At 39.1% G+C, this 16,626-nt stretch overlaps 1 protein-coding gene across 2 annotated transcripts in view; it reads left to right on the top strand.

The window, feature by feature from the left end:
* Window positions 1–16,626, top strand: part of LOC136690835 (cadherin-18) — a 170,333-nt gene that overhangs the window by 89,964 nt on the left and 63,743 nt on the right. For both annotated transcript variants that reach the window (XM_066662885.1, XM_066662884.1), the window contains exon 3: window positions 3,910–4,204. In XM_066662885.1, the coding sequence (XP_066518982.1) occupies window positions 3,910–4,204 (295 nt within the window). The remainder of the gene's footprint in view (window positions 1–3,909; window positions 4,205–16,626) is intronic.

Here is a 16,626-nt window from a genome sequence, read left to right on the forward strand (position 1 = left end):
CAGAGAAGAGCTCAATGTGGAAAAGATTTTGGCTTCAGTAATTCAAGCAGCCTAAAGTCAGCACATAGCTGTGGTGTTTGACTTCACTGTAACTCTCACATTGCTTATTTTATATAGATATTAGTGACAAGACCGTTTAGAGATGCATTTTATTTGAGTGTTGGTACAAACAAGCTAACATACTTTGAATGAAGATTTAGTTTTCTTTTGATTGAGTCAGCACTAAGACTATATTTATTGTTACAGTGATAAATTACATCACATTAAACACAAGCTACATTTCTTAACATAGTGTAGACAGCATCTGTCAACAAAAGAAAACTGGCCACACATTTATATATGTATTTTCAGTGCAGTTTATATATATATATATATATATATATATATATATATATATTCGTGGTTCAAATCAACACCAGACTTTTTTTTTTTACATTTTACAAATTCAACAAGTTATGCTGCTTTGTGAAAAAATAACCCACATGAATTCATACAGGAGATGCATGATTATATAATATGAATTAAACAAGTGGTATATTGACCAATATAAAACCAAGTACTGTTATACCAGTGTGTCCTTCAGTCATTGCCTGGATTTGTCATAATGTCACTGACTGTATTACAGTCATTAAGCTCAGTGAACTGGATTTCAAACCTGTAAATTTGGCAGTGGAATTCAAAATCAATATCTGTGTCCTGCCATTAGTCAGAAAGCGATTGGATGGCCGACCACTTGCTAACCTTGTTGTAGCAAGTTAGTACTGGCCTCATTGACCCAATGACACTTTTATTTCCTGGCATTAGAGAGGGACTGGGTGAGCACCGGAGATCTGTTGTTAAGGGAGGGTGATATATTAGCCTGTGCCAGAGGAAGTCAGTGGCCAAATTAGAACCCTGACTGTAGGTTAAGTGAAATTTATGTGCTCTCATGGACAAGGGAGGCCAGGGTGGGATTTGGAGTTTGTGGAGCATAGGTGTTAGTTGAGAGCATGGTTTCAGGCTGGCTGGGAATACAGTAGAAGCTAAAATCTGAGCCTGTAATTTTATGGTTATGCACTGTTAGTGTCTCCAGCTAACCTGCCATTAGTGCCATATCACATTGGATTATAACTTTTATTCAAATAAAGCTGAACCCTCAGTTAATATAACATAGTACTGAGTGTGTGTTGGTCTTCACATTAAAATCACAGATTAAAATACCTCTGGGGACATGTAATGTTTATCCATAGGGTGCATTTTGGGTCAGTAGATTTTAATCTTCTGTGTTGTCAGTATACTGAAATATAGACTTTCCAAAATGTTTTTCAGAATACATTAACATAACTAGCGATACATATCTTCAAAAGAAATCTATAACAATGAGGTTAACTCACTCCAAACAAAGGCTATTCCATATTTGTTTACGAAACCTTCCTCTCATTCACGTTCTGATCTGCCACTAATTTTCACTGTGTGTTTACAGACTCCTAACACAAAGTCTCATTACCTTAAACTAACAGCTCGTGATTGGAGAAGATCTGACTGCAGTCTGGGCTCTGACCCTTCAGCTAATTACTGACTGCTTGTCTGAGTGCTGTGTTTACCGAAAGGAAAGGACAGTTCACTCTGGCAGAGGGCTTTGCTCCGCAATCAGCCCTCGCTTTCTTTAATTAGTGATTAATCTGTGCATCGCTGTTTGGATTAGTGCCGGCTTCACCATGCACCCTTCTCAACTTCCCAGTGCTTTGAGAACAACAGGCAACGATTTCCATCTCCATCACATGAATGTGTCAATGATGTTTTCAGGGACGCTATTTTTCCAGCTAATGTTCAATGATGGTTCAGGTTAGAATGAACATATTCAATGATTCTCTCAGATTTCACAGATTTTGAGCATGTTTTCTGATCTCAGATGTTTCTGTGAGTCCTGTGAGGATAGTATTTCAACAAAGTATAGGTTGAAAGTATTTCCACTTAAATTAGCATTTATTTAACATTAACATATAAAGTTATCTGTTATCCATTCCAAAAGTGATAGCATAAATTTGTGTTTTTACAGAATTCAGTTGATGTGAGATGCCCTAACATTGTGTTCACTCAGATTTTACGAATGGAAGTAATACAGTTTGGTAACTGTAGGCTGTAGGGTGTTCACAAAGCAAGGAAACAACCAGGGCTTATTTTATAAACTACACAAAGGGGCTTTTGTTTAGAGTTCTATTTCAGACATATGAATATATATCAATTATTTTATGTCTTTCAGTGAGGCTCAGCCTTATAACTAGTTTTATAATTAGGTTGTAAGAGTTTTTTTTTTTTCTCCTTTATGATTCCTCTGTTGGTAAGTCATTAGTCTATAGCAGTCGATGTGCATCACACAATTACTGGACAGTGTCATTAAAAACCCGCGGGAGAAGCTGTCTTGCAGAGCAGTGGACATTCTCTCGGTGTTGTGCTGTCAGGAAGCCAACGAGGCTTGAGACAGCACTCAGGAAACACAACCTGTTGGGCCCAAAGCCCATGTGTCTAAGTGTCTAGCTGAACACTAAAGCTTAAGTATTTATGCCAGTTGTTTGTGGTAATTTGATCCTCAGCTCTGTCTATTTCTTCCTTTCACTGGACAGAATCTCCATTTTCCTCCACATAATTACACTAAATGAACATGTGTGACAAATACATATACAACCATTTATTTCTGCTCTTCTTGTCTGTCCCCGAACACATTCATGTCCCAGAGCAAGAGAAGTTTTATAGGTAGTACAGGATTGCATAAGCCTAGGTGCAGTCTGAGGGGAGCACAACACTGAGTTATTTATTTTCATGAAGCGTTTTCTGCTGTGCATTTGTGATGAGCCATAACCGAGAAGCAGCACATCTATCAGCAAGAGAGTGCTGGGTAATCCTCCTGCTATCAATTAAGAGAGAAGCATAGCTGCATTTTCCTCTCTCTTTCTCTCTCATTTCTCCCATTGCCTTCTATCTCTCTCTCTCTCTCTCTCTCTCTCTCTCTCTCTCTCTCTCTCTCTCTCTCTCTCTCTCTCTCTCTCTGCTACATATTTTCAGGGTGTCTTAAATCACGATTGGAGTCCTAACCATATCTCAAAATATGTGCTGTTTTAGCAATGCAAATGTTATACTTTTGCATTTCTTGAAGTAACAAATGTAAGGATAATATACAAACTTCCAATTTTCAACCTGGATTTCATAGCGGTATGCCTTCATTCCAAACATATACAGAAAACATGGAATGTATAGTGCATATAGGTGCTTCTAGTCCAATACAAAAAAAAAAAAAAAAAAAAAAAAAACGTCTAGGTGTTTCACCATTAGCTATATAGCCATTGTCACAGAGGTGTTTCTGGCATTTCAAAAACAGAAAAACCCTAAATGTTTCCTCCCACAGTCCAAAAACACACATTGGTAGGTGGATTGGCAACTCAAAAGTGTCCATATGTGTGAGTGTGTGAGTGAATGTGTGTCGCTCTGTGAATGACTGGCACCCCCTCCAGGGTGTGTTCCCACTTTGAGCCCTATGATTCTGGGTAGGCTCTGGACCCACCATGACCCTGAACTGGATAAGTGGTTACAGATAATGAATGAATGATATATAGAGAGTTTACAATTTTTTTTCTAACGTAAGCATCAACAGTTTACTATAAACTCTTAAAAGTTAAGGTGCTACAAAGGGTTATTTGAACAGTGCCATAGAGGAACAACTTTTGGTTTCATAAACAACCATGTTTGTTTAAGAGATGCATGAATGATCTTCATTCTTAAACCATAGAAACTTATTAGCAAAAATGGTTCTCAGGGGAACCAAAAGTGGTTCATCTAAAGCATCGCTCAAAGAACAATTTCTAGCACCTTTATTATAAAGAGTGTATTAACTACATTAACTACATTGCCATTTTCTTTGTATTTTCTCCTCAGCTTCATTCAAATTCAGACAAAGGTGATGGATCTGTCAGGTACATCCTCAGTGGGGAGGGAGCAGGGTCTATCTTCATCATCAATGAGGTAACGGGGGATATCCATGCCACTAAGAGTCTGGACCGAGAGAAGAAGTCACACTATGTTCTCCACGCTCAGGCCATTGACATCAACACCAAGAAACCATTGGAACCGGAGTCAGAGTTCATCATCAAAGTGCAGGATATTAACGACAATGCCCCCAGGTTTCCTGATGGCCCCTTCGCCACATCTGTGCCTGAGATGTCAGAAGTTGGTAAGTTGTGCATATGCTACAGACAAATCACACTCTGTTAAACAGTAAAGCTATATGTTGCTGCTGATGAAGCACACCCTTGTATCTCTGTTTGTATATATGTTGATTTATTTTTAAACTGGTTTTAATATTTTAAATAATGTAAAGACCCATTCTGCCATTTAGGATGAATGGGAGAATAGTTATGGTACAGAGTTACATAAAATATCAGTATTATAGATCCTTATTAGAGAAACAAGAAAACGTTTTGTTAAATGTCAGCAGATCCTCTTTTACATAAACTGGAGATATAGCATTTTGGAATGAAACTTTTCACATGTCAAGAAGTTAAATGGATACAGAAAACATGACAGCTAAAATTTTGAATCGTGGACAGTTTGAGTTTTGAGTTAAAAGACTAAAAAACACATGGCTTGTCAGTTCTGTGTGTCTTTATTCCATTTTCCCTCAACTCTCCCATCACAGTCAAACGTGCTCTGCTCCCATATTCATAGCATGGATCTTATTTTGTGTTTTTGTTTTCTGCTGGAGACCCACAGAGCTCCCCCAGGAGCACTAAAACCTTTAGACAGCACTCAGTACCCCACTACCCATAATGCATCTCTGTGCTCTCTGAAATCCTCTACTTCAAGAAGCAAAGGGAAAAAACCTGGAGAGAGAGAGAGAGAGAGAGAGAGAGAGAGAGAGAGAGAGAGAGAGAGAGGGAGAGAGTTCCCCACAGACAGAGCTGCTGAAATGCTCAGCCTCCTCAGTCTCATATGATGCCATCAATCCTTGTGCCTTTGTTCTATGTATTCCATTTTTAGCCCCGACAACAGAAGCCATCCTCTCCACTCAGTCCATTCTGCATTTTTTCCCCCAACTATTATGAAAGACCCTCTAAGATCCCCTCACTATCCCTCCCACCTCTCACTCTTATCTTAGTTCTGAGAAATAAATGGCCATTTTACTTATTTTTATTTTACTGTTGACTTCGTAGAAGATGGGTTGGAGTGTGCTTGAAAGCTACCATTTGTTGTCTTGTTTAGAAAAACCATTTAGTCTGGTTCCGGAATAGTTCAGTGAATGTTTTATACTTCATCTTCTTACATTAATCTTAAGATATATATTCAGATTTTTCTTAGATTCCAGATTAATCTCGCTATGAGTTATTTGTGGACTATTTCTAAATTGGAAATGTTTGAAGAACACTGGCTAAAATCTAATTTAGCTTAATGCAAATAGTACAGTTCAAAACAACATACCTTAATGGTGAAGCATTTAGTTTTTACCCAAGCCAGGAGGTTTTCTGTAGAATGTAAGGATGACATTATTTTACTATGATAATCAATGTCTTCAGAAATTAACACTGAATTAAAAGACTAAGTAGAAATTTTAGCCATTTCTTATGGAATACTATAAAATCTCAATTAACACTAGCTTGTGTTCCAAAAATCAGGCTACACTTGTGTAATGTTCCTTGGTAGCGTTTTTCTATGAAAGCCACTTGTTTGTAATATTCGGTATAATGCAAAATGGAACAACCTACAAATGTAATTGGAAATGTGTCAACAAAACAATGTTGTGAATGATAGAATGTGGGAGGCAAAACATTAATTTGTTTGTAATTATCTATTCCACAAACTGAAAACCCTTCATCACCCTGAAAGCAGATGTATTACATACCTTTCAATTTACACTCTTTTAAACTATGTGTTGATGGCTGGAAAAGTGGCAGGTCACATTGAGTGAAAAACCAAGTGAGAAACACGCCCACAGACACCAGTGCTGGTAAAATGCAGAGATATAATTTTAGAGTAAACATTAAATCAACCACCATAACAACTGCAATACGCCAACCTGGCTCAACAGACAACAGACACTAGGCTGAGTATATTGAACTTTTTTTGTTGTTTTTTTGTTCTCTTTGGCAGACACTTTGTCTAAATCAAATGAAATAAGGTTTTGCGAGACAAATGACGGTGAATATAAATTTGACTTTATACTTTAGAAGATAAAAGTTATATTAATGCTGCTCAGAGCTTGCTGCAGTACCATACAGCAGTAGCTTGTGTCCATCAGTCAGTATGAAATAATAAAAAAATAATATTTGTTCATCAAAAGCAGCTCATATCAATGAAATTCAATCTGTTCACTATTATGTCTATATCTATGAATACTGATTTTAAACAGGAACATATGCACATTTGGTTTAAATATGAGCAAATAAAATAACTGCCCATTGATTTTTCTTTTCATCTGCCACACCTAGTGTTTACATTTCGCATAAAATCAGTATCATTATTTCAAATAATAAATTATTTCCAGTCCAAAAAAAAAAAAAACATGGAGGGTAGGTGAATTGGCTTCTGTAATAACTGTCCTGGTTTGTGAGTTAATGAGTGTGTATGTGTGAGTGAATGTGTGTGTGCCCAGATATGGAATGGCGCTCTGTCCTGGGTGAAATCCTATTGCCCGATGCAGTCCTCCAGGTGGACAGTCGTTTCTGGTTGAGAGTACGCTGTGCGCGTTTGGCTGACGCTTCTCGCCAGTGTGTGTGTGTGAATTGAGCATTCTGAGCAGTGTAGATTGTAAAGCGTCCTTGGGTATCTAGAAAGGCGCTATATAAGTGTAGCAATAACTAACTAACTAACTAATTTCATGACATGTCTTGGTATTCAAAAAGCAGTGTTTATGTTATGTTGGGCCACTGTGCTAAAATACAACTGTAATGATTTAATTTATATATAATTATACCAAAAGCTAGAGTTTTTAGGGTTTAATCCCAAATCTTACATGTTGTATATACATATGTAGCCATAAAAATGTGGAACAGAAGATGGATGATTTAATTAAAGACAAAAATGTAAACTCAAAGTAACATTTTGAAGCAAAGCAATCACACAGCAAGCATAATAATCCCATCACAAACAGAAATCTGGGCTAAAAAGTAGCTATAAGTGAATTCAAACATCATTTCATCACTCAGCAGTGGTAAACTGGTAAAGGAATCCTGCTGAGGAAAGAACATTATGCGCAGGTGTGCGGATTATTTAAATCAGTTTGTGATCAGAAGGATGTCACCAGAAATGTATATGAAAAGGCTTAGGCCTACAATCCTCACATCCGTGCCGCCCTAGAAGGATACACTACTAGCTTAACAGCTTATAATCAATATTAAAGTCTGTGATTAAAACAAGTGGAGTTCTGTATTCCCTGGTTTTGACAGAAGAAGGAATGTTTCGAGTTGATTATGATTGGCTGACAGATATGTGAGTCACAATGTTGCAAATGGTCAGGCTCTAAGAATGAGAATAATTGTGGCTGAAGCATGGATAGATCAGTTGCATGCATATTATTTATCAACATGTACTGGGTGTTGTGCAGTCTATTTATAGTCATGAGTCATGGCTGGAAGCACACACTTTGCTGTTCTTCTGCAGCGAGGGTTATAGTTTAGCTCTGACTTGTGTGGGCCGTTTTTATGGCTGTGTTATTGATGTAAGTGGTACGTTTCCTTGTTTTCTACATTGTGGAAATCAATTGGGTGCCTTGCCTGGGCAATAGGTTGAGAATCTCTATTTGTTGTTTATTTGAATCCCAAGTTGCTGTTGCCGTAGCAACAAAGTTGCCTCAGAGGATCAGACGCATGACTGCTTTTGTGATGAGAGCAGCAGCTTTAAGTGTGAGTGAACATCCCAGTCACGGCTGACTTTACAGATCCGTATTTATTCTCCTGTTCACCCATATACAGGCCTTTCACAGCCACATGAAGTAATCCTATTAGGGATGGTAACGGTTTGTATAGCACAGTCGGTAATATCACTGTCCTCTACGCGTCCTGTAACATGATTAAAAGTCACTCTGGATACCTTATCCAGAGTGACTTTTAATATATATATAAAGAGGTTGGACAATGAAACTGAAACATTACACAATAATTTATTAGTATGGTGTAGGGCCACCTTTTGTGGCCAATACAGCGTCAATTCGTCTTGGGAATGGCATATACAAGTCCTGCACAGTGGTCAGAGGGATTTTAAACCATTCTTCTTGCAGGATAGTGGCCAGGTCACTATGTGATGCTAGTGGGAGATGTTCAACTTCACTTTCATGTTCATCAAACCAATCTTTCATCAGTCTTGCTGTGTGTATTGGTGCATTGTCGTCCTGATACACGGCACCACTTTCAGGATACAATGTTTGAATCATTGGATGCACATGGTCCTCCAGAATGGTTCGGTAGTCCTTAGCAGTGGCGTACCCATCTAGCACAAGTAGTGGGCCAAGGGAATGCCATGATATGGCAGCCCAAACCATCACTGATCCACCCCCATGCTTCACTCTGGGCATGCAACAATCTGGGTGGTACGCTTCTTTGGGGCTTCTCCACACCGTAACTCTCCTGGATGTGGGGAAAATAGTAAAGGTGGACTCATCAGAGAACAATACATGTTTCACATTGTCCACAGCCCAAGATTTGCGCTCCTTGCACCATTGAAACCAATGTTTGGCATTGGCATGAGTGACCAAAGGTTTGGCTATAGAAGCCCGGCCGTGTATATTGACCCTGTGGAGCTCCCGACGGACAGTTCTGGTGGAAACAGGAGAGTTGAGGTGCCCATTTAATTCTGCCGTGATTTGGGCAGCCGTGGTTTTATGTTTTTTGGATACAATCCAGGTTAGCACCCAAACATCTCTTTAGACAGCTTCCTCTTGCGTCCACAGTTACTCTTGCTGGATGTGTTTCGTCCTTCTTGGTGGTATGCTGACATTACCCTGGATACCGTGGCTCTTGATACATCACAAAGACTTGCTGTCTTGGTCACAGATGCGCCAGCAAGACGAGCACCAACAATTTGTCCTCTTTTGAACTCTGGTATGTCACCCATAATGTTGTGTGCGTTGCAATATTTTGAGCAAAACTGTGCTCTTATCCTCTGCTAATTGACCCTTCACACTCTGCTCTTACTGGTTCAATGTGCAATTAATGAAGATTGGCCACCAGGCTGGTCCAATTTAGCCATGAAACCTCCCACACTAAAATGACAAGTGTTTCAGTTTCAGAAAGTGAAACACCTGGTTTTATACCACAATAATTAATTAGCATGGTGTAGGGCCTCCTTTTGTGGCCAATACAGTGTCAGTTCATCTTGGGAATGACATATGCAAGTCCTGCACAGTGGTCAGAGGGATTTTAAGCCATTCTTCTTGCAGGATAGTGGCCAGGTCACTACGTGATGCTGGTGGAGGAAAACGTTTCCTGACTCGCTCCTCCAAAATACCCCAAAGTGGCTCAATAATATTTAGATCTGGTGACTGTGCAGGTCATGGGAGATGTTCAACTTCACTTTCATGTTCATCAAACCAATCTTTCACCAGTCTTGCTGTATGTATTGGTGCATTGTCGTCCTGATACACGGCACCGCCTTCAGGATACAATGTTTGAACCATTGGATGCACATGGTCTTACTGGTGTAATGTGCAGTTAATGAAGATTGGCCACCAGGCTGCTCCAATTTAGCCATGAAACCTCCCACACTAAAATGACAGGTGTTTCAGTTTCATTGTCTAACCCCTGTATGTATACATACCGACTGTGCTATACAAACCAGAGAGAGAGAGAGAAAGAGAGAGAGAGAGAGAGAGAGATTTTTTTGTTTGTTTGTTTGTTTTTTTTTCTTCTTGTGTTAAATGTAGAAAGGAATTCAGCCATCTTCACCACACATTTTAAGAAAGAAAAAAGAAAACATGTAATCTGTTGCTGCCCCAAGTTTTCTCACAGACACATTAAATAATGTATAAGATACTGCTTCTGCTGGAAGGTGTTATTTTAGCGAGACTATTGGCATCCCATTAATGGGTCTTTTCCAGCTGTTGACCTGACCTTTAGCCTGGGGCATGACAGATTTAACAACAGCAGCTAATGTACAGATTCTCCTGTGTGTAGGAAGGAGCGTGTGAATCAGGTCACTCCTCTCAGATCACTGAGGTAATTGGCTATGGTGGCTGTAACTGGTCAGAAGGTTAACCAATTACTGCTAAGCATGGGGTGCTACTATGTTCTAATCCAAGAGAGAAAGGATGTTATCATGGCTGAATTACAGATTCAAGGCCATTAATACCACTTTAGACTTGCTGACCAACATCCCTGGGACAAACAGAACCATGGTCAGGGCATCCTTTACATTTGGAGACATTTACAAACACAAAGTGATAACTGAAGAGAGAAATCCACTTTATTCATGTGTATTTACACAGCCAACCAGTATTTAGTTCTCACCCATCCATGCTCCAACACCAAAATATTTGATTTCTAGTAACTGTTGTTTGTTCGGATGAGCTTCAGAGAATGTTGGCAAAAGCTAGGTAGGAAATGTTGAACTGTTAGTTTAAAGTCACAGCAAAATATTGTGTTCCATTATAAAAAGCTAAACTATCAAGCTAGAACATTCTGTAACTAATAGGAACCAGGCAAGTTTGAAAAATATGCCACCATGCTTTAATGCACAACCCAAAATAATACTGTGACCTTTCAAGCTCATGCAAATAATATTTGCTGTTTCTGAAAATGGGGATTTACATTTTTCTCTATGTACTGACATGAATTTGTCCTTATTGCTGTTTAAAGTAGAGGGGGAGAGAGATTGAAGGACAAATTTAAATGATTGTATAAGCTCAGCAGTACAGCACAATCCTTCTTGCTTGTTAGCTGCCTTAGCTGGCAGTACATAGACCCAATCAATCATTATCGACAAGCAGCGTGTTGGAGTGCATTGTAGTATTGAGGAGCTGTGGAATGCTGGAGAGGCATAAAAGTGAAAAGAACGTTGAGTGTGTTTCCCTTCTTTGCGCTGGTCGTGTTCCATTTGAGATCTTCATTTGTCCCTGATTCTGTTAGAGGATCAAGACCTCAACATCACACTCAGCTTGTACTGCTTCAGCACAGTCAATACTGTCTATAAGACTTCATTTGTGTGTGTGTGTGTGTGTGTGTGTGTGTGTGTGTGTGTGTGTGTGTGTTAACAGGTCTTTGGGTTTGAAAATTGAAATAGTTTTGCTTGAACACCTCAACATCATGACTTTTATTTGGTTTATATTTATTTATTTATTTATTTATTTATTTATTTTTCACTCCTTGGAATGGAGGCAACTGCTGATAGCTGATACATTTAATTTATATGTTGGCACATATATGTTAACATCAATATGAACATTTATTGTATGAAATATTAATTGTAAAACAAATTATTATTACGGTGGAATGTGTTTTTTTTTTTTTGCACTAGTATATTTGCATAAATCAATTCATTCATTCATTGTCTGTAACCACTTATTCAATTCAGGGTGTTGTGGGACTTAAAAATATACAGCAATCCATTATACACCAAACACCATTAAGATTAAAACCACTGACAGATGAAGTAAATTAATATTATCCCTTTACAAACGTGGGTTGTATTATGCAGTGAGTGAATGGTCAGTTTATGCAGCAGATATGCAGGGAAGCTGGGCATTCAACAGGATCTAAGAGATTTTGATTGACTGTGGCCAAATTGTTATGGCCATAATGTTTTAGTAAAAGCAACTCCAAAACAGCAGGTCTTGTGTATGTTCCTGGTTTGCAGTGGTTAGCACCTACCAAAATTGGTCCAAGGATACAAGTAAACTATGCTGTGTATGGCACTGTGTGTCCATGCTGACCTCATTGCTCTGTCACACATAAACCTGACACCAGCTCACCTGTTGTCCTAAACACTGCATACCAGGAACAGCCCACAAGACCAGCCATTTTGAAGATGATTTGACCAATGCTTTATGGCCATCACAATTTTGCCCCTGTCAAACACACTAAGATCCTAAGTCTTGTCCATTTTCCTTGCTTCCAACACATTAACTTTAAGAACTGACTTTCCATGTTCTACCGAACTCATCCTACCCTTGGGCATGGGGCCTTTGCCACTTATATTAATGTTCTTTACTTCACCTGATAGTAGTTATAATCTTGAGGCTGATTGGTGTTTTAGTGTGAATCATTCATTAAAAATAGACCACATGATGGAGCCAAAATAATTTGGAATCAATTACCTTACATTAACCCATTTTAAAAAGTAATAGCTTCAACTGGACAATGGCTGTAGTGTCCTTGTCTTTGTTTTAAATTGATTAGCTGTGTGCTGCTTTGTTTCTTTCAGCCACAGAAAGAAGATACAGAAACTGGCAGGCTCATAGCATCAGTTGCTGCAGTTAAATGGCCCCCTTCCTTTCTCCCCACACCCACACAACAACTACAGTGTGTTAAATTGTGCAATGCCCTTTGGTTATTGGGGATGTGTAATATATGCAGCTGGGATGGTGTTGCATTTGCAGCATATGTCTCTAATCATGTGGCTTTGAGTTGAAGTCAAAACAAACATGGTTACGTAGCGGCCGTGAGAACAGATGCACACTGCGCTGATATTAATGACCTATCTGCACTGACTGGTACAATACCATATTGCATCAGATTCACTTGGTTCTTTTATTTATCGTCTTATGCATAGTTTAATAGGAGGATTTCAACCAACCGTGTTCTTTCTTGACGTCTGTATCTGAGCTGCAGAATTATTACCTCTTCAAATTCACACATACACATTGACTCACATACTCGTCCTCCCATAGATACACACAGACAACCCTTGGGAAACAGGCCCGTCAGTAGCCAGATGAGTTTTTTCATCATTTCTGTTGGCTGCAAATCTCTGATAGAAAAGTCTTTTTTTTTTCTTTTTTGCCTGGGCCCGGGAAGGAGAGATTTTTTAACTGATTCCTACATTCCTGCTACTGTGGATCCAGTGCAACTGCAGCGTTCTGAAGCAGCATCCCAGGAAGTGATTACTGTCATCAACTGCCTGCTCACTACTGAGCGGTTAGACAGATCAAAGAGATACAGCTCCATACATTACTCACAGAGGAGAACATGTGTTAAAAGCTGGCAAGCTCGTGGATTCTTTAGCATTTAACATGCAAAGGGTGTCTCTTTTACTGTGAGTAAGGTGAAGAGACAATATAGAGAAGTCGGTGGGGGAAGGGGGTAGAGAGAAGGGATAGTGCACTATTTGGATACCTGGAGTGCCAAATAACTTGTGAAACAAGAGCACAAAAAAAAAACTAACAGATATAAAATAAGCCATTCTGATTTTGGTCAGCCTCTGACATGTAGTGCATAGCCTTTATAATCATACTGCCCCCTCACCTGTGTCTTTCCCATCTCTGTGCTAGAACTACATTTGTGTGAAGGCACAGAGATGGGGTTAAAAATGGTTAAATGAGTTAAAGACTTGTTAAGCTTAGAGAAATAGAATTTGAGTAAAAATCCTCATGCCTCATTTGGTGGCTTTTTGGGGAAAATATATGGGAATGAAGGAATAAATAAATAGTAGAAAATGGCTGAATCCATATCCATAACTTAACTAGGGATGAAAGGTTATTTATAACTTATTATGGAAAATGAACATGCAATGCATATTTAAAATTGCATGACGGCAGTTATACTCCAAGCTGAGCTATTTTGCTGTATATATTGAAAACAAAGCTTACACACATTGTGACAAAATCTATTTTAGGTATCCTCAGAATTGCATTACCCAAAAGTCTCATAATACATGCATTCTTTCTGTTAATGATGATGTTTGTGCAAAGTAAATTCAACTTAGGTGTCATTGGGTGAAGTCAGGAACACACCGTGGACAGGCCACTAGTCCATCACAGGACGCCAGTCACAGTCACTACTTGATGCACTGTATTTTGAAATGTGGTATGATATCATGTGGCTGTACCAAATGTGGGTGGACCTAAGGCTTAATATAAACTGTTAATTTTGGCTGTTAATTATTAACATAATTAGCTCTGAGTAGGTGATGTGGCTATTCTAACTGTAGTGACTTAAAATGAGCATCTAAAAGAGTGGTTCTCAATGGGAGGGGGGGTGATATTATTCTATATAAATTGCAATGTTTCAAATCAATTCCAGTGGAGTTTGGAAGCAAAAGATGTGTATGTGTGTATCAGAATGGTGGGACATCTACAAAAGGAGAGCACTGCAGAGTTAAGGAACCACTGATATAAACAAGTTACGATTCTCAGAATGCTAAAACTGTCTACCAATATACAATGGCTATTTCATGCTAGATTTGTTACAGGAACATATCAATATAAGCAAGTTTATCTTCAAATCACTGAAGTTGCTACCCACTGCTGACAAAGGGGCTGCTCACACTTGCTTGCAAAATATCTAAAGAAAAAAACAGAGACAAATCACATGGGATTATTTGGAGCAGATGCACATGAGCTAGCTGCAAGTTCCCAGTGACATGCATGAGCTATAGGGCTATAAATCTTATCAGCACTGGGTTGTGAAACAGTGGAACTGTGCTTTCTTAAGGGATGGAATATTGCAATAACTAATGTAAAGCCTTCCCAGTAGAGTAGAAGCTGTTAGTGAAGCAAAAGGGGACAAACTCCCTGTTAATGCCCCTTCATTTCAGTGGAAATGTACAAGAAGGTGCCTATAAACTTTGTCCAAATAAAGTATCATTTTACAATACAGACACCTGGCTCCTTCTCAATGGAGAGCGCCATGTTATTGAGAGACTTCCTTCAACACAAGAAGGAACAAGTCTGGAGCAGGTGGTGAAAGAGTATTTACCAGAGGAATAACACTATTTCAGCTCTCTGAGTCAGACGAAGTGTACATATGTGAGAAAGCACAGCACCTTGATGCAGCAGCAGAAAGTGCTAACAATCCAGGTTCTGCTCAGGTCCTGATCTTTTAGCTAGAGAAGTATTACACCTCTGTGGATGGTTAGGATGGAAATGAGCTTCCTCTATTAACATTATTATCACTTTGTCAGTGAAACACCTGCCATTTGGCAGTGAAACATTTGCCATTCCCTGAACTTCACAAGGACTGTGCAATAGGTTATAGGTTGTATGTGAGTTTGTGAGGTTAACTACTCCGCTAGTACATTTAATCTGAATATCTCATACTATGAGAGGCAATTTTGTCCCATTATGTTTTGCTCCTTCTTTTGTATGTGCACTGCATGTACAACATTTTATAGACAACCTTTAGGGTTAGTAAGCTGTACTTTTTCATGGTACACACTATACTTCCACACATGCACACAGCTTGTATAATCTCCCTGAAGAAAGAAATGCCAATAAAATGATGATGGGGACCTAAGGACCCTATGCCCAGTGTCATCAGATTCTCCCTGAAATATAGTGCTTTAAATCTGGTGGATGACCAGCAGTCTGTATAGTGTGCATCTGGCCTAGAATGGAGAGAGAGAGAGAGAGAGAGAGAGAGAGAGAGAGAGAGAGAGAGAGAGAGAGAGAGAGAGAGAGAGAAAGAGAAATAGAAATAGAAATCCTCAGAAAAATTCTGAGGAAAGTGGAAAAAGTCCTGGCCTCCATAATCCCATTCTTGTTCTTGAACCTTGAAAGCTACATCCAGTGCATTGTGATGCTGCCTATAAGTCAACATCAGACTGTGTGGATAGATGGATTGAGCTCAGTTTGCAGTAATGAGAGAGAGAGAGAGAGAGAGAGAGAGAGAGAGAGAGAGAGAGAGAGAGAGAGAATGGGGGACAAGTATGGTGTAGGAATGACTTCAGATTTGTGACCTGAGTCAGTAAAAGGCTGGAGGAAATTATAAAACAGAGTGAATAGAATAGGAATAAAACAGATGAATGGATATAGAACATGATGAATAAAGAAAGAAATGCAAACAAGAAGTAAATAGTGCATTACCAGTGAAAACATGACCTACATTTTCTTTTATGTGACTATGGTAAAAATGTCTAGCAACCTGGAACTGGGGGATAAATGGTGGACATGTTTCATTACGGAGGATGGGACTGTTACCAGTGTGCACAGTGCAGACATAGTGGAGTATGACTGGGAATACATTAAGCATGTGTGGTCATCAGCAGGTGGCTGTTAGCTGTTTTTTTTTTTGTTTGTTTTTTGGTGTCTTTGTGGTCTCATTCTGTTACACAATGTTTTCTGGTCATATTAGACTGCGTGGGGTGTTCAGACATTCTTAAGGTTTGTGAGATTTGACTGAAAACCTAAGTAAGTAAACAAGTCCCCAGGTGGTCCCACTCTGCTCTCTGAAGCAGAATAGCTTCCTGTTACTACTTTTAATTACTAAACTCTTTAATTGGTATTGAGTTTTGGGGGTAGAGGCAAACAAGACAAACACTGAGTGCTTGCACATGTCTAGTGGACGCATGCTAACTCATTTGATATAACCTGCATACTGTACGTACCACACACAGTTATAAAATAAAAATGCCCCTTATTTTCATGCCTGGGAAAAACTGGACTTTGTCCATAACCAGCATGCAGACTGGCTTGTTCTGCTTTATCCTTAGACTGTTGAGCTTTACGAGAACTCA

This window comes from Hoplias malabaricus, chromosome 3, assembly GCF_029633855.1.
Source record: "Hoplias malabaricus isolate fHopMal1 chromosome 3, fHopMal1.hap1, whole genome shotgun sequence".
Taxonomy (NCBI): Eukaryota; Metazoa; Chordata; class Actinopteri; order Characiformes; family Erythrinidae; genus Hoplias; species Hoplias malabaricus.